Genomic DNA, 19,781 nt, shown 5'->3' on the forward strand with positions numbered 1-19,781 from the left:
AACAGTTGTATCATGTTAAAAAATAATAATAAACAAAACCCCCCACTATGTACAATCCTTGTAAAAATTCCTATAAAGTGAATAAGCCTTAAGAGTAAAATGATGTTTTAGTAAAGCTAGATGTCAAAAAGACACACTTAGGTAAAAATTTGGTCCTTTTAAGAATATTCTTCTGTATCTGTTTCCTACCAAAATCTGATATTTAGTCCTTAAAATCATAAGTGTTCTCTTTGGAGAAATTGAAAGTAAGGCTCTGGTAATCTTGAATGTGCTTCATCAAGCATTGTGTGAGGCAGCACAGTAAGGTATGTGACCAGGCTCTGGCATCTAGGAGAACTGAGTGCAACTGCTGAACTGTGCTCATCATCTCAGTAGTCTGGGGTCAGTTGGCTGAACCTCCCTCCAACTTTCACTGTTTTATGTGAGATCAAACAAGGTAATATGTTTAAAAGGCCTACCACAACTGCATATAAGTGCTTCTTTTCATTTTTTAAAACATATTTTGTACAAATATCACATAAATATATTCTAATTATAAAAATCAAGTGTGAGCGTATAGAGTAACCTAGTATATGGCCAATTTGGAGATTGTTCCTCAAATATTTGAAATGAATATGTATCCTAGCCACAGCAATCAGATAAGAAAAAGAAATAAAAGGTATCCAAATTGGAAGAAAAGAGGTAAAATTGTCACTCTATGCAGACATGTTACTTTATATAGAAAACCCTAAGGACTCAAAGGGCTTCCCTTGTGGCTCAGATGGTAAAGAATCCACTTGCAATGTGGAAAACCCAGGTTCAATCCCTGGGCCAACAAAATCTCCTGGAGAAGGGAATGGCTACCCATTCCAGTATTCTTGCCTGGGGAATTTCATGGACAGAGGAGCCTGTGAGCTACAATCCTTGAGGTCACAAAGAGTCAGACACGACTGAGTGACAAACACACGTACACAAGAACTCCACAAAAATTACTAGGTCTAATTAATGAATTCAGCCAAGTAGCAGGATACAAGATTAACATTCAGGAATTGATTGCATTCATTTATACTAACAATGAAATATCAGGAAATGTTAAAAAAAAAAAAAAAAAAAACCTTTTAAAATTGCACCTCCCCCCAAAATAAATAAAATACCTAGGAATAAACCTGACCAAGAAAATAAAAGTTTTATACACTGAGAATGACAAAACATTATTAAAGGTGATAAAAGAGGACTCACAGAAATGGAAGGATATCCCATGCTCTTGGATTAGAAGAACTAATATTGTTAAAATGGCAATATTGCCCAAAGCAATCTACAGATCCAAAGCAATCTACAAATTTAATGCTATTCCTTATCTAATTATCCATGACATTTTTCACAGAACTAGAACAAATGATACAAAAATTTATATGGAACTATAAAAAATGCAGAATTTCTAGAGTGATCCTGAGGAATAAAAACACATACCTCCCTCAGACTTCAAACAATACTACAAAGCTACAACAATCAAAACAATATCATATTAATACAAAAACAGGCAAGCCAATCAGTGGAATAGAGAACCCAGAAATAAACCCATACACCTACAGTCAACTCATCTTCAAAAAGGAGGCAAGAATATAAAATAGGGAAAAGACAGTTGCTTCAGCAAGTGGTGCTAGGAAAGTTGGACACCTGCATGTAAATCAGTGAGGTTAGAACACACCCTCACACCATGCACAAAAGTAAATTCAAAATGGCTTAAAGACTTAAACATAAGACATGATACCACAAAACTCCTAGAAGAGAACATAGGGAAAAACATTCTCTGACATAAATTGTACCAATGTTTTCTAAAGTCAATCTCCCAAGACAGTAGAAATAAAAACAAAAATAAATGGGTCCTAATCAAACTTCCTTTCCACAACAGAAGAAGCCATTAAAAAAAAAAAATACAGCCTATATAATGGGAGAAAATATTTGCAAATGATGTGACAAATTAGGGCTTAATCTCCAAAATGTACAAACAGTTCATAAAAAAAATCTAATTGAAAAATAAGACCATAATAGACATTTCTCCAAAGAAGACATACAGATGACCAGCAGGCGCATGAAAAGATGCTCAACATCACAAATTATTAGAGAAATGCAAATCAAAACAACAATGAGGTACCACCTCACATTGGTCAGAATGGCCATCATTAAAAAGTCTTACAAATAACAAATGGTGGAGAAGGGGTGGGGAAAAGGAACCTTCCTACACTGTTGGTGGAAATGTAAGTTGGTACAGCCACTATGGAAAGCAGTATAGAGGTTCCTGTGAAAACTAAAAATAGAATTATTAATACCGTATGACCTAGCAATCCCACCCCTGGGCATATACCCAAACAAAGGTATAATTCAAAAAGATACATGCCCTCCTATGTTCATAGGCTCATTGAAAAGAACAATAGTGAGTCTCTGTCAGGCACAAATACATGTGAGTGTGAATAAGTGGGAATACAGGGTGCTAATTTTGTGATTAAATCAATATCTTTACTATTTCTGTCCTACTTGACCTTCAATTGCTAATAAATTATAAGATGTTCTCCTGATTATGAATTTGTCAATATCCCCTTGCATTTTTATCAGTTTTGCTTTCTATATTTTAATGCTTTGTTTTTGTTCATGTTACCTTATAGTTTTAATGATATAATTTTGCTTGTGTCATTTATTTTCTAATTGAATTATTTTTAAAAAGTTATTTTTAATTTCAAACATCTACAAAAGCATAGAAAATAGTGTAATAAAGCCCATACTATTACTGAGCTTCAACAATATCATCATATAGCCAATTTTATTTCACTCATACCTCCCTACTATTCATCTCATCCACAGTCTCCTCTGATTCCATCATATCATTTAATCTGTAAATACTTCAGTATGTATCTCTAAGACGTAGAGACTTTTAAAAAGCATAACCATGATCCCATTACAATGTATAAAATATAACAAATGAATTCCTTTTGTTTAATGTTACTACCATATTTTTAATATTACTGTTTTTTATTGTTATTAACTTGGTATAGTTTTCCATTTGTTTACCTTCAGTGTTCTTTTTTCATTTTGATTAGGTATGTCTTATATATTTAACATCTATGCTCTATTTACTTTTAATCTAATCTGAGACTATCTTGTAATAGAAATAAATATATGTCATATTTTTGCCATTTCGTTTCTATTTTGATTATTCTTGCCATTTTATTTTGTTTTCTAGTTACCATGCTTTTTTGGTCTTACTTTTTTTCTTTCTTCTTTATTGCTAAGTTGATACCCTTTCATTTCTTAGTTTTAATTTTGGATGTGAGTATGAAGCACTTTATGTAAAATGATCACCCATTTTTTTCCTTCAAAAAATTTCATTAAAAACTAGTTGCTTTTTTGGAATTATCTGCATGCCTCTTTGATCAATAATTCTCATTTTTGAAATTTAGACATTACTTAAGAGCAGTCTTCATTTCAGCCTTGTTTGAAGTAGTCAAACACCGAGAATAACACAGCTATCTATCAGTAAGAAATAGTTCAAATAAGTTGTTAGCCATATAATAAAATGTTTTGCCACCATAACAAGTAACAAGATAAGGTTAATACACTGGCACTTATAAATTGTTGTTATTGTTCAATCACTAAGTTGTATCTGACACTTTGTGACCCCATGCCTGGACTGCAGCATGCCAGGCTTCCCTGTCCTCTGTCTTCCAGAGTTGCTCAAGTTCATGTTCATTGAGTCATTGATGCCATGTAACCATCTTATCCTCTGCCACCCTCTTCCTTTGCCTTCAGTATTTCCCAACAGCAGGGTCTTTTCAAATGAGTTGGCTCTTCACATCTGGTAGCCAAAGTATTGAAGCTTCAGCATCAGTCCTTCCAGTGAATATTCATGGTTGATTTCTTTTAGGATTGACTTGTTTAATCTCCTTGCAGTCCAAGGGACTCTCAAGAGTCTTCTCCAGCACCCACAATTCAAAAGCATCAATTCTTCAGTTCTAAGCCTTCTTTATGGTCCAGCTCTCACATTTGTACATGACTACTGGATAAACCGTAGCTCGGACTATATGGACCTTTGTTGGCAAAGTGATGTCTTTGATTTTTAACACACTGTCTAGGTTTGTCATAGCTTTCCTTCCAAGAAGCAAGCATCTTCTAATTTCATGGCTGTAGTCATCATCCACAGTGATCTTGGAACCCAAGAAAAAAATCTGTCACTGCCTCTACTTTTTCCCCTTCTGTTTGCCATGAAGTGATGGCATTTATAAGTATCCAAGATGACCAACCTAGATAGCATATTGAAAAGCAGAGACATTACTTTGCCAACAAAGGTCCGTCTAGTCAAGGCTATGGTTTTTCCAGTGGTCATGTATGGATGTGAGAGTTGGACTGTGAAGAAGACTAAATCCCAAAGAATTGATGCTTTTGAACTGTGGTGTTGGAGAAGACTCTTGAGGGTCCCTTGGACTGTGAGGAGATCCAACCAGTCCATTCTAAAGGAGATCAGCCCCGGGTGTTCTTTGGAAGGAATGATGCTAAAGCTGAAACTCCAGTACTTTGGCCACCTCATGCGAAGAGTTGACTCATTGGAAAAGACTCTGATGCTGGGAGGGATTGGGGGCAGGAGGAGAAGGGGACGACAGAGGATGAGATGGCTAGATGGCATCACCGACTCAATGGATGTGAGTTTGAGTGAACTCTGGGAGTTGGGGATGGACAGGGAGGCCTGGCGTGCTGTGATTCATGGGATTGTGAAGAGTCAGACATGACTGAGCGACTGAACTGAACTGAACTGAACTGAAGATAAATTAAGTGAAAAAAAGTTGCTAATTTTTCCCATTTTTTATCAAATTATTGTGTGTATATATATGTGTTTGTGTGTGTGTGTGTGGAAAAATATACATAAAATCACTGTCGGTTACTCTCTGTGAGAGATTTCTACTTTGTAAGTTGTGTTCAGTTTTATTTAAATTATTTTAGTTGAGGTTATTAGTTTTCAAACTATTTGCCTAATTCCAATTAGAGTATATTTCAGATGAGCTTCCTATTCTTTATCTCCTTTTCCTTTTGATTGAGAAGTGAACTCATTCTGCATAGAATTTAGCCTGCCTTTTTACCCCGTAAAATAGATACTTTAAAATATTACTAATAGGATGTATTCCAAATCAGTTATAAGAACTGTGAATTATATCCTGATTGTTCAGTCTCGTTAGCTCTAATATTTTCCACTTCAGGTTTTGACTACATGGGGGGATGCAGAAATGGGTCTTCTTGTGAGTTGTCTCTAGATGACGTGTGATTCTTCATATCCATACAATCATTAAAAGTACTCTGTTATCACAGGTTAAGGCATTTCTCTGTGGCTGACTTAGGAGTATAGGTTACAACTCTTCCAAAACACATTCTTTGTAATAAATGTTCTGTTCAGGAGACTCTTTAAGCAGTAGTCATCCTTGCTGTGACTTAAGCAAAGGTTCGGAGTGAAAGTTACCCTTTACTGTCTATTCAGCATTTTAGGCTGATTTATGTTCTCTCAAAAATCCAACATAATTTTCTTTCTTGAATTCAAATCTGACCTGAAGCTTCATTCTCTGCATGGAAATGAAGTATGTTTAGTTTATTCTAAAAATAGTTTTCTTCCTATTTTTGTATCTTCTGTTCTATATGTTCAGTGTCTTCTGTGAGAAATATTCTTTTTTCCTTAAACTTTCTCCTGAAATAAAAATGTCAGAACAAAGCGTGTGACTTAGTATCTCATAATAGAAAAAAGCTTCATGAAGAAATTTGCCAGACAGCTTTATTTACTGTCCTGAAACTCATCCTGGAATCAGTTGTGGCATTATATATCCATTGTAGGTATTAAGAGTGTCCCTGCCCAAAATACTCTGTGTGTTTCCCCCATGTGGTGGACTCATAGGGTCAGCTGTAAACACTGGGACATTGTCAGTTCGGGATAAGTCTAATTTTTTTTTAATAAGGAGTAATTTATTTACAAATCAATAAGTGAAAGAACTGGGATTTATACCCATACTGCCTTACTTCAAAGTTCTTGTTCTTCGTTCTTAAGTATTGCACATGTTTTCACTTGCATATACTATTGCTCTTCTCTTGGAAATAGGCCTTACCGTGTTGTTGTTTTTTTCCCTAAAACCTTGACTATATAGTCCCTTCTACTTGATTTCAACTGTGACCTGTTTTATATTCAAGTATTCATGTAGTAGCTCCTGATGGTTTTTGTCGTTAGTCAGCCTAGGATCAGTACTGTTCAGCATTACACAGTACAAGGGACACTAAGGAGGCCAAACAGTTCCAAGTTAACAACCATAAAAAATAAGATTTTGCCTCCTTTATTCATGAGACCAAGAAAATGGGGAGACCAAGAAAATGGGGATGATTTGAAACTGATTCTAAGTTATCCCCTTGTGCAGTGCCAGAGATATATTAAGATGCTATAAAAATTCAACAGAGTTAAGTAACTTGCCCTTGGTTGTAAGACCAAAAACCAGAATTTGAACCTAGGGTGAATGACTCCAGAGTTCATGCTTCCCTATCCCTCTTCCAGCTTTCATGTCTATAAAATAGGGAGGCTGTCCCTGCTTTGGCTTCCTCATTAGATTATGGGGGTTCTAGGCAAGGAACGTGAAGGTCTTTTGCAAAGGATAAAACTTAGACAGTATTGGTCTGACATTTGGTAATTTGAGATCCTCTGTCTTGTGGCATTTAGAGAACAAGTATCTTTGGGGATTTCTTTTTGCATGCCACAGATCCCAAGGAGGAGGATCCCATGCCCCACCCACCCCCACCAACAAACACATACATACTCATCTTCCAGTTCTAGGTTTTCAAAGACCTGCTCCCACAAGAAACATCCACCCTAGAAGTATCCTTTTCCATTCTCATTCAAGGCCCAGTGGAATGATCCCCAAGCATTTCATATAGAAACCATGATGCAGAATTTCTTCTGGATTCTTGACTGCCATCTGAGATGGTATCGCCCCTCCATCACCTGGTAGGACTTCATGAAACACATGGTAGACACTCACAGATCCTCCTGTGCCTACCCACATTGCTCCTCCACCATATTAATGGAAAGGTTTTGGAACCCTGTCTCTACTCAAGGGATATCTTAACAACCTCAGAGAATTGCAGTTATCCTGTCTGTGGAGCTTGTGATAGTGCCTCTCTGAAAAGAAAAAAAGATATTTTTGTATCTTTTTAGTATATTCTTAATAAATTTCACTCAGACCTCAGCTCCTTAAGTGAATGGCTTCTGGGCATGTTAATATACTTGTCTCAGCAAGCACATACTCTGTTTATGTGTCTTTTAAAAATTTACCTTGAATTAATTCCTGAAATGTTTTAACTTGCTTAAAATTGATGAAAAATTATTCATTTATAGAGTCCTTGACTGTCAAATTTTTTATCAATTGTTGGATTTGTTACTCTTATTTTAAGTCACCCATTTGTAGCATGATTTTAAAAGAAAGAAGAGAAGGGATTTATACAAAACATTCTTTTTTTTTCACTTCCTTATAAATTAATTAAAGCATTTCAGACTCATTTAAATGTGACTTTTTACTGTTGTTTCTATCATTTAAATGTTGAGTACGATTAAAGCTCTGGGAATTGGTGATGGACAGGGAAGTGCTGCAGTCCATGGAGTCACAAAAAGTAGGACACAACTGAACGACTGAACTGATGATTAAAGAGATTGATAGCTTCAGTCAGCTTTAACACATGTTCTTCCTGAAATGTCGATATTCACTAGGCTGAATGGGCATAAAAAATAAGAATATTTGTCAATCAGAAATCTTCCAGCAAACAAAAGCCCAGGAACAAATGGCTTTACAACAGAATTCTACCAAAAATTTCGAGAAGAGCTAACACCTATCCTCAAACTCTTCCAGAAAATTCCAGAGGAAGGTAAACTTCCAAGCTCATTCTGTGAGGCCACCATCACCCTAATACCAAAACCTGACAAAGATGCCACAAAAAAAGAAAACTACAGGCCAGTGTCACTGATGAACATAGATGCAAAAATCCTTAACAAAATTCTAGCAAACAGAATCCAACAACATATTAAAAAGATCTTACATCATAACCAAGTGGGCTTTATCCCAGGGATGCAAGGATTCTTCAGTATTCGCAAATCAATCAATGTGATACACCACATTAACAAATTGAAAAATAAAAACCATATGATTATCTCAATAGATGCAGAGAAAGCCTGTGACAAAATTCAACATCCATTTATGATAAAAACCCTCCAGAAAGCAGGAATAGAAGGAACATACCTCAACGTAATAAAAGCCATATATGATAAACCCACAGAAAACATTATCCTCAATGGTGAAAAATTGAAAGCATCTCCCCTAAAGTCAGGAACAAGACAAGGATACCCACTCTCACCACTACTATTCAACATAGTTTTGGAAGTTTTAGCCACAGCAATCAGAGCAGAAAAAGAAAGAAAAGGAATCCAGATTGGAAAAGAAACTCTCACTGTTTGAAGATGACATGATCCTCTACATAGAAAACCCTAAAGACTCCACCAGAAAATTACTAGAGCCAGTCAATGAATATAGTAAAGTCGCAGGATATAAAATTAACACACAGAAATCCCTTGCATTCCTATACACTAACAATGAGAAAACAAATTAAGAAAACAATTCCATTCACCATTGCAACGAAAAGAATAAAATGCTTAGAAATAAATCTACCTAAAGAAACAAAGGACCTATATATAGAAAACTATAAAACACTGATGAAAGAAATCAAATATGACACAAATAGATGGAGAAATATACCATGTTCGTGGATTGGAAGAATCAATATAGTGAAAATGAGTGTACTACCCAAAGCAATCTATAGATTCAATGCAATTCCTATCAAACTACCAACAGTATTTTTCAGAGAACTAGAACAAATAATTTCACAATTTGTATGGAAATACAAAAACCCTCGAATAGCAAAAGCAATCTTGAGAGAGAAGAATGGGACTGGAGGAATCAACCTGCCTGACTTCAGGCTATACTACAAAGCAACAGTCATCAAGACAGTATGGTACTGGCACAAAGACAGAAACATAGATCAATGGAACAAAACAGAAAGCCCAGAGATAAATCCATGCACCTATGAACACCTTATCTTTGACAAAGGAGACAAGAACATACAATGGAGAAAAGATAATCTATTTAACAAGTGGTGCTGGGAAAACTGGTCAACCACTTGTAAAAGAATGAAACTAGAATAGTTTCTAACACCATACACAAAAATAAACCCAAAATTGGTTAAAGATCTAAATGTAAGACCAGAAACTTTAAAACTCCTAGAAGAAAACATAGGCACAACATTCTCTGACGTAAATCATAGCAGGATCCTCTATGACTCACCTCCCAGAGTAATGGAAATAAAAGCGAAAATAAACAAATGGGGCCTAATTAAACTTAAAAACTTTTGCACAACAAAGGAAACTATAAGCAAGGTGAAAAGACAGCCTTCAGAATAGGAGAAAATAATAGCAAATGAAGCAACTGACAAAGAATTAATCTCAAAAATATACAAGCAACTCCTGCAGCTCAATTCCAGAAAAATAAATGACCCGATCAAAAAATGGGCCAAAGAACGAAACAGACATTTCTCCAAGAAGACATACAGATGGCTAACAAACACATGAAAAGATGCTCAACATCACTCATTATCAGAGAAATGCAAATCAAAACCACAATGAGGTACCATCTCATGCCAGTCAGAATGGCTGCTATCAAAAAGTCTACAAACAATGCTGGAGAGGGTGCAGAGAAAAAGGAACCCTCTTACACTGTTGTGGGCATGCAAACTAGTACAGCTACTATGGAGAACTGTGTGGCAATTCCTTAAAAAACTGGAAATAGAATTGCCATATGTCCCAGCAATCCCACTGCTGGCCATACACACCAAGGAAACCAGAATTGAAAGAGACACATGTACCCCAATGTTCATTGCAACACTGTTTACAATAGCCAGGACATGGAAGCAACCTAGATGTCCATCTGCAGATGAATGGATAAGAAAGCTGTGGTACATGTACACAATGGAATATTACTCAGCTGTTAAAAAGAATACATTTGAATCAGTTCTAATGAGGTGGATGAAACTGAAGCCTATTATACAGAGCAAAGTAAGTCAAAAAGAAAAACACCAATACAGTATATTAATGCATATTTATGGAATTTAGAAAGAATGGTAATGATGACCCTATATGTGAGACAGCAACAGAGACACAGATGTAAAGAACAGACTTTTGGACTCTGGGGAGAAGGTGAGGGTGGGATGATTTGAGAGAATAGCATTGAAACATGTATATTATCATATGTGAAATAGATTGCCAGTCCAGGTTCGATGCATGAGACAGGGTGCTCAGGGCTGGTACACTGGGATGACCCTGAGGGATGGGATGGGGAGGGAGGTGATAGGAAGGATCAGGAGGGGGAACACTTGTACACCCATAGCTGATTAATGTGAATGTATGGCAAAAACCACCGCTATATTGTAAAGCAATTAGCTTCCAATTAAAATATTTTTTTTAAAAAAAAGAATATTTGTCTTGGTCGTGGTACATGTTACCCATAATTCTCCTGCACTATGTATGCTTATATCTCTGTTTTAACCCCTCTCCCTCTCTCAGGTTTTTCGGTTTTTAAATTTTATTTATTTACATCACCTACTGCTTCAATTGCTTTAAACCAATACCACCATGGTTTTTTTCTCTTTTTCCCAAGGTTAATCCTGCCAGTGTAATTTCTTTGACATTACTGTTATCAGGCACTCCAGTGAACAAAATTAACCTGCTCACAGGATTGGTATTCTAGTCTGATAATGATTTGATTTGCTGTCTTGTTATTGACTTGCGCTCCAGCTTTTGGGTTGAAATAGATCGAGTTCCTGACAGGCCCATTAGCATAAAGACCTCCAATCAACTGTTTTCTGCTCTAGGTCTGTCATTCAGGAGATAACTCCTGAGGATATATGTTATCAAATCTTTTTCATCACTGCTTTTCATACTGCCAGATCATCCTCTGTAAGCAACTATGATCATTGCATGTCTTCTATTGCCCACAGGTGCATCTGTGGCTCACCCATCCAATGCTTAGAGAAGTCCATTGGTGTCATAGGTACCAGGCCTATGGAGATAGGGAAAAGGAGATAGATGCAGCTCTGAGTTCATTAGCATAGTTTGATACTCATTCACAGGACTTTGCTTTTGACTTTGATACGCGGTAAGAAAGTGAAATGATCGAGTTCTACCTCTGTTTTGTTGTGATTAGATCACAGGTAGGGTGGGTGAGTGACTGTTCTCCAGTTACCAGACAGGAAGCTCATTTTGCCTCATCAAATTATCACCCTCTCTGTATTAATAGGAATCAAACAAAATATGCCTTCTTGCAACTTTCTCGTTTCCTATCATATAGCTTAGTAAAATGCTTGCACAGTTATTCATTCACTTGTTTAGCAGTAAACTTGGAAAATACTTCTCAGTATCTTGAAATAAACTCAAAATAATTACTTTAAGTGTTGTTTCTTGCTATGGATCAGTGCTATTGTTTATTGCTTTTTTTTTTTTTTCCAGAAAATGTCAGCCAATGATGTCAGATTTCCATGAATTTTATTTTCTGTTTCACTCCTTAATTGGGGCAGGTTGGAAAGAAAAATGCCAGTACATACACCATATGCAAACCAACCTCACATCCCACAGAGTTTTTAGAAGGACAAGCTAATTCCCAGGACTATATAGGAATGCTAGTCTGCCTCTTCACATTTTTCTAGTAGTGTGGAGGAATTTATCGTCAAGTCAGACCATGATACATTTGAAGGTTGATCTGGTCAGTCATGTGTATCTGCCTCTTTCTCATTTGCTTATTGGCAAGTAGAGCGTGTCCCTGGTTCTTTAGACAGACTGAATTTATAAGGATCTTGTCCAAGGATAACCTTCATTCTTTTGACCTTTCACAGTTGCTTGCTTGCTTGCTTTCCCCATTTTGCATTAACTGCTTTTACACTGGAATTGTCAAATCAGGTTTGGTGACTTTGTCAGCAGCAATGTGGGTAAGAAACCAGATTTCCCATGCAAAGGAGTTAATTCCCTTTTGTATTAGTAATTCTAAAAATGGATTAAAATGTCTTTGATTTTACTCTCTTGGTTTTTTACTTTCTCAAAATCTCTGATGGTTCATATCTAAAGCTGTTTTGATATGAACTCTGTTTTAGTCTTTTGAACAATTCCAAGCTAAACAGATTAATTTGACCAATATTTTTTAGTGAATAATGTATTTTTTTTTAACAGCGTGACAAATAAGATTAATTTGTGCTCAAATGAATGAAAAACAGTCACCTTTCTTTGGTGGCTGCTGAGTACTATGTTTTCTGTATTTTGCTCACAGAACTGCTGGGACTTTGTAAATAGAAGTCTTGGGAAAATGTTTAGATCTCCAACTATCTTTATTTATGGCATTGAAGATTTTAAAAGGTAAATGTGATAGATATTGTTTAGTTTTAATAACTCAAGTTTTGGGAAGACCTTAAAAAGTGTTTTAAAAATTTTTTAATTACTTATTTTAATAGAGGATAGATACCTCCTAAATTTAAATTGATGTGGCACTTCTTCCAGCCTGAGTCTGAGAGTCAAGTAAAAGGAGTTTGCTAACATAATCTGAACATAACATCTGAACATAAAAATTGACCTCCATAATTTCAAAAGCCTTTTAACAATTTTTAACATAACATTCTTATTTTTTCTTCAAAATGCTTTTATAAAATGAGCTAAACAAGTAATAGTAATGTAGTATTACCATTTGAAAAATAACTTGCAAATGGAGCTCAGTTGGTTAGTGACAGAATTGGTATTCAGGTCTGTCTTTATTGTTTTTGCTTTTCATCCTGACAAAATTTAACAATGTGTAATAGTAGAACAATTTGGTAAATTCTTTTATACTCATTATGTAAATGAGTAAAAGCAATTGTTAGTAATTTGCATTTACTTTATTTGCTTCTTTTTTTGCTGTAGATTATAAAGCAAATCCAAGACATTTTGACTTTCACCCCTCATAATTTTAGTAAGTATATATCTAAAGTAAGGAAGGGGCTTGCCTGGTGGCTCAGTGGTAAAGAATCTGCCTGCCAGTGCAAGAGATGTGGATTTGATCCCTGGATCAGGAAGATCCCCTAGAGAAGGAAATGGTTTCTCCCACTCCAGTATTCTTGCCTGGAGAATTTCCCTGGACAGAGAAGCCTGGCAGGCTACAGTCCATGAGGTCACAGAAGAGTCAGATGCAACTTAGCAACTAAACAACAACAAAAGTAAGGAAAAGGAAATTTTCTTAATAACTACAATACCATTATCACACCCAACAAAATTAGCAGTGATTCTGTAATATTACAGTATTTTTATTCATGTTTTTCTGGTTGTTCCCAAAATGACTTTGTTTTAAAAATAATCAGGATCTCAAAGAAGGTCCCCACAAGGCACTAGTTGTTACATTGCTTAAGTCACGGTTAATCTAAAATAATACCCCTCACCCCATTTTTCTTTTCATGATGTTAACTTGCTTGGGGAGACTAAAAGGCTGGTCTTTAAATTTTAAATTTCATGTTGCTTCTATTATACTAAGCTGCCTCAAATGTAAATTTTAAATGTTAAATAAAGAAATACAATAATAAATAGAAAACAACTCTGTCTGACCTTACAAGTAGAATTTTTTTATTTTAAAGAGTTCACAGAACAGTTTACAGTAAGTGAAATGTTGTAAGAATTTATTTCATAAGCAACTTTAAAATCAAAATAAAATCCAAAGTAGTAACTGTATCCTTGTGACGTTTATGTCTGTATTAGCATTTTGACTAAGTGTAGTTCATAATAGTGAAGATGAACAAGTAAATAAATTCGGGTGGTTTGGTGTTTTAGTCACTAAGTGAAGTGAAGTCACTCATTCGTGTCCAACTCTTGCAATCCCATGAACTGTAGCCCACCAAGCTCCTCTGTCCTTGGGATTCTCCAGGTGAGAATACTGTAGTGGGTTGCCATTTCCTTCTCCAGAGGATTTTCCCAACCCAGGGATCGAACCCCAGTCTCCTGCATCACAGGCAGATTCTCTACCAACTGAGATATGAGGAAGTCCTAATAAATTCTAGTGTTTGGCAGTAATATAAGTTTAGTCCAATTTTTCTTTTCAGCTGATTAGAGAAGTGCAAATTGTACATCTTAACTCTGCCACAAGTTCTGTTGCACATATCAGAAAACTCACAAACATGTTTTTTGTTGTTTGTAAACACCTTGTCATCTTTACTGTTCTTACCAAAGAGCAAGTATTAAATATTTATTATGTACTATCAGTGGTAATAGTATGTTTTTTACATTATTATGTCCTATTCTTGAGTATTTCTTCAAGTATAATCTATCTTGAGTAGATACTCTATAATTGAGATACTCTATAATTGAGTAGATACTCTATAATTGAGTATAATCTATCTCAGTATCCAACTGGCAGGCTAGTTAAATGCCTAACTTCCAGAAATGGCAACAACGAAGAATAGTGAACAGGATAGGGAAAAGAGGTGAGAGTTGCCTTATCAGGATTGGAGCAGTCACAGAGCTGCTTTGTGTTCTGTGGCCTGGCTAAGTGGGCAGGGCAATATGCTTGGTTGATGTTACTTACTGTTCAACCGGAAACTGTTACCATTTTTCCTACCGTTTTTTTCCACTGAGAGACATTAAAGTCAGTCCATCAGGATGCATCAGTATTGTTTTGCAAACCAGCCTTGGCAGAAAGAAAGACTTTAATTTTTGGTTATTTCCGTCTAACTCTTTCATCTCTATACCTGTGATAACCCTTGTAGGCAGTCTTTTCAAAGGAGTGCATCAAGAGAAAGATGCTGAAATATTTGGGTGCAGTAGCTTCCCTACTTTAAATCTTCATTGCTGTAACTATTATATGTTTCTGCCTGTGCACTGGCTGTACAGCCCCTCTTTTGAGACAAAACCTGAGTAAACAGAGACACATTCTTTCCAGATGCTTTCCAGTCCCTGTCTGTTATTCAGTTTTCAACAAAGGATTTAAGGATAAAGTATAGGATTCTGCTGTGTAAAACTAATTCCCTGGCTTTTCCTAATGGTGTGTAGAGTTCTGATTCCCTAAGGCACAGTGTTATTTCCAGAGTTTTCTTCAATTTGCATAACTGGTTTATCGGAGTTCTTTCCTCAGAATAACAGAAATGAAATGAGATGACACTATAAAAATACTAAAAGCTTCTCAAATTAAAGAGTAAAATTATTTACACATAAAATGATGAAATATTTTGGGCATTTCCAGGCATATAACTACCAGGCACACAAACAGTGCTCAATAAATACTTTCCTAAATAATCATAATAAAGCTGTCTCTGTAATAAAAACATATTTTATGAATAGCATTTAAATATCTATTAAAGAGTAGATTCTTCTGAAATCTGTTGAATAAAGTGTGTTCTCTAATATACTAGTATAATTAAGTTATAACTAACTGTGTCTCTGTATTTAAAAGGTACTTCTCTGTCCCTTCTAATTACATGAGAATGACTACAAAATAAATGTAGTAGGTAAGAAATACTTGTCCTTCCTGGGAAAGGAGCATTTATATAATAGTATATCACAGCTCATTTCTTAGAATGAGTTTTTATCCTATTTATTTTTTCCATGTATCTATTATTAAGAAAATAGTAATGTGACAGCTACTGCTCATCAATCTCATTTGGTAGTAACCTAAGTTTATTTTCATGTTTTACTACCTTACCACATATTCAAGAGCAGGCGTCATTTTTAACAGTCTAATCATGTCACACAATCTTGATTGAAGTAATTCTATCAGAAGTTTAGGAAATTTAAATGGCCTTTTTCATTCTTCTTTGGATGGGTCAGTGCTGTTAAGGGCATTGCAATGAGAAGCACAAGGTGATTTTATTTTAAGAGTTACTGATTCGTGCTTCCCTTGTTTTGTTTCAGGTGGATCATCCATGCTATGGAGTATGAACTACAAATCCGTGGTGGAAACAAGCCAGCCAGAGACTTATATCAACTGTCACCTAGTGAAGTAAAACAGCTTCTATTGGATATTCTCCAGCCTCAACAGAATGGAAGGTAATGACGGTCCTTTGTTACCTACAGGACACTCTGGATTTACAATAACATTTTATACGTACGTGTATGTGTGTGTGTGGGTATGAAATTAGTAAGATGTTAATAAGAAATAAAATGTAGCAAAGTGTCAATACTAGAAGGGCAGCATACATAGAGATACTAATTAAAATGTCTGTCTTTGGTTGTAATTTTATATTGATTTGAATTTTATACTTTTTCTAGGTATAGTTTGTAATAATTTTTATTATTCTGTGTAGAATGTAGTACTTCATTCTACTTTGGTCAATTCCTTTTCTGATCTTTGGTAGCACTCACCATCTCCTCCCAACATTTTGGCACACAAGTTTGGGTTTGATAATGTTAGTTAAATTCTTGCTTGTAACTCTGTCTCTTTAAGTAGACTATAATCTTCAGAGTAAACTGTCTTAAACGTAACTTGTACCAATCTTAGAATATAAGTAAAGAAAATACTTTGGATTTCTTTGAATTGAAGAGTTATTTTTATTACAAAAACAGTATTAATATAATTACTTAGGCAAACAGTTATTGAGCACTATTTGTGTGACTGGTACTTTCTAAAATGATATAGTTATATGCCTAGAAATACCTAGGAAAGATGTCTTCTGCAAAGGTAGATGTGAACAAACAGAAAAGCATCCTTTTTCTTAAACAGGAAGACTTTAAAGATGTCTAACAATTCCAACAAAATTCCAACAAGCTGTTTTATGGAGTTAGACCAGTAAATACTAAAATTCATATGGAAAAATAAACATGCAAGAATAACCAGGAAAACATAAAGACTTGCCCTAAGAGAGACAGTTAAAATATTTAACAGCCTTTATAATTAAAATAATGTGATGCTAGTACATGAAGAGAAAAATAGAACTTTTGAACAGAATAGAAAGTCCAGAAATAGACCCCCTGTCACATCTGGAAATTTTGTGTGTGATAGAGGTGACATCTCAAATCATTAGGTCAAGGATGGACTTTTTCAATAACTTGTGATGTAACAACTGGATAACCACTTGGAAAAGATAAAATAAAATCCATACTTTATACTGTATTTAAGAGTAAACTCCAAACAGATTAGTGATCTAAACATTTAAAAAAATGAAACTGTGCTAGTGCTAAAGGCTTTCCAGGTGGCTCAAGTGGTAAAGAATCCACCTGCCAATGCCTGTGCCAGTGCCAGTGCTAATCCACCTGCCTGTGGAGGTGCAGGCAGGAGACGTGGGTTCAATTCCTGGGTCGGGAAGACCCCCTGGAGGAGAAAATGGTAACCCACTCCAGTATTCTTGCCTGGGAAATCCCACAGACAAAGGAGCCTGGTGGGCTATAGTCCATGGGATCACAAAAAATTGGACATGACTTAGCTGGAAGAAAATATGGGTAAATTCCTTTGTAACCTTGGTGTGAGAAAGACTTTCTAACTATGACTCAAACCTAGGGGCAATAAAAGATTAATAAAACTATATAAAAATTAAAAACAGCATTTTTCATAGAAAAAAATAGGCAATGCCAAAAGACAACTTAAGAAGCTGGAGCAAAACATTTGTTACAGAGAGTTAATACTAACTCTTAAAAATTGAGGGATAAAGCACAAAAATACCTAAGAGAAAAATGGGGGAAGATATGATTGATCAATTCATTTAAAATATTTAAAATGGACCTTAAATATTTGGAGAGATGTTCAAACTAACTCATAATTAGAGAAATGTAAATTAAAACGCATTGAGATACCATTTCTCATCTATCAGACTGGCAGAGTTAAAGAGTATGGGGAACATTTGCTGAGGCTGTGGAGAAAACAGATACTCCCATATACAGCTGATGAGTATAACCCTTCTATATGAGAATTTGATAATATCTTAAAAAAAGCCTAGATGAGCACTTACCCTTTAACCCAGCAGTCTTCATCTTATTTTTAAGGACCCACTCTGGAGTATATATGCACAAGGTTATTCAGTGCATCATCATCTATAGTTGCAAATTTTGGAATGCCCATGACCTAAGTCCTCATACATGGGGAATTATTTGAATAAACTGTGGTAAATGTCCACATAATGGAGTATTATGAAGTTGTGAAAAAGAACAAGTGTGGTCTCTATGAACTGATAGGGAATAATCTCTAGGCTGTATTGTTACTTGAGAATAGCAAAGTACTAAAGAATATAGTAGTCTACTCTTCATGTACTCTTCATGTAAGAAAGAAGAGGATATCTGCTCACTTTTGCAGAAGAAATACAGGAAGGCTAAATCAGAAACTAGTGAAATTGGTTACCTTCAGAGAGTAGGTGGGAACAGGGTGGAAAGAATGAAAAAAATAGATCCAGAGCAGTAGGGTTGAGGGGAGAGCAATACTTCAAATTCAGACCATTTGAATAGCTCTGACTCTCCAACTCCAGTGACAAGAATTAACCAAAGAACCTTTGGAAAACATTGACTAAACACTGTGAAGCTAAACAAAAAAAGAACTGCACACAAATCCTGGACTAATTATTTTTTCTCACAGAGGTAGGAATTAGTTCTGATATTTATACACACATGCATAGTGTTATATATTGGGTTGGCTGAAAAGTTCGTTTGAGTTTTTCCATGACATCTTATAGAGAAACCCATACGAACTTTTTGGTCAACCCAATATATGGTACATATACATACACACCGGAGAAGGCAATGGCACCCCACTCCAGTACTCTTGCCTGGAAAATCCCATGGACAGAGGAGCCTGGTAGGCTGCAGTCCATGGGGTTGCTGAGGGTCGGACACAACTGAGCGGCTTCACTTTCACTTTTCACTTTCATGCATTGGAGAAGGAAATGGCAACCCACTCCAGTGTTCTTGCCTGGAGAATCCCTAACTGTCCACTAAGAGAACCTAGAAGCAATGAAACCCCAATAGCAGTGAGCAAACCTGGTACCCAGATACTGATTTCCAAATAACACTTTCTAATGGAAAGAACCAGGATTCCTTGGAGAAGTAGTTGATTCCAGGGCTGGGGCAGAAAAAAACACAAGATAAACCTGAAGCATCATGTGGTGCCAGAAAGTAAGAAAATGCTCCAAAAACTATAGAGGTGTTTTAGGTGGATGCCAGAGACAATGTGAAGGAGGCTCAATGACCAAAGCTGGGACAATTTGAGCAACAAAATAAATAATGATACTATTGGATTACATCCAGTAGAATAAAGATCCATAAGCCCATGCTGATATAAATAGATAAATGGGAGAGAAGGGACTCTTTTTACAGTAGAATTCCAATTAATAAGTATAGGTGAAATGATGATAATGTAGGTGGAATAATGATCACCATTAGGCAAGTACAACAATAACCATTGCAGGCAAGAACCCCTGAATTTAGTGGGTGGAAGTATGATGAGAAATGGGAATTTCTATAATTTCAGAGTATTTCCACTCAAGATACTTTTTAATTGTAAAAGGAAAAATTGTAACTTTACAGTGAAGAAACCGAGCAGACTCCACCTTAACTAAATGATCAAGGTTAACATCATCAGTAGTAAGATGCATCACCATTCCATACCCCCTGATACGATGTGCTGAGAAGGGTACAGCCATTTCTGGCTATTGCAAAACTGCATAACCTGAGTTTAATCATGAGAAAACATCTGACAATCCTGAATTGAGGT

The 19,781-nt window shown here is 35.8% G+C and overlaps 1 protein-coding gene across 1 annotated transcript in view; it reads left to right on the top strand.

The window, feature by feature from the left end:
• PHKB (phosphorylase kinase regulatory subunit beta) overlaps positions 1-19,781 on the top strand; it is a 195,251-nt gene that overhangs the window by 165,297 nt on the left and 10,173 nt on the right. The window contains exon 26 of the mRNA XM_068993014.1: positions 16,001-16,135. Within this exon, the coding sequence (XP_068849115.1) occupies positions 16,001-16,135 (135 nt within the window). The remainder of the gene's footprint in view (positions 1-16,000; positions 16,136-19,781) is intronic.

This window comes from Capricornis sumatraensis, chromosome 20 (assembly GCF_032405125.1).
Source record: "Capricornis sumatraensis isolate serow.1 chromosome 20, serow.2, whole genome shotgun sequence".
In the NCBI taxonomy this organism is placed as follows: domain Eukaryota; kingdom Metazoa; phylum Chordata; class Mammalia; order Artiodactyla; family Bovidae; genus Capricornis; species Capricornis sumatraensis.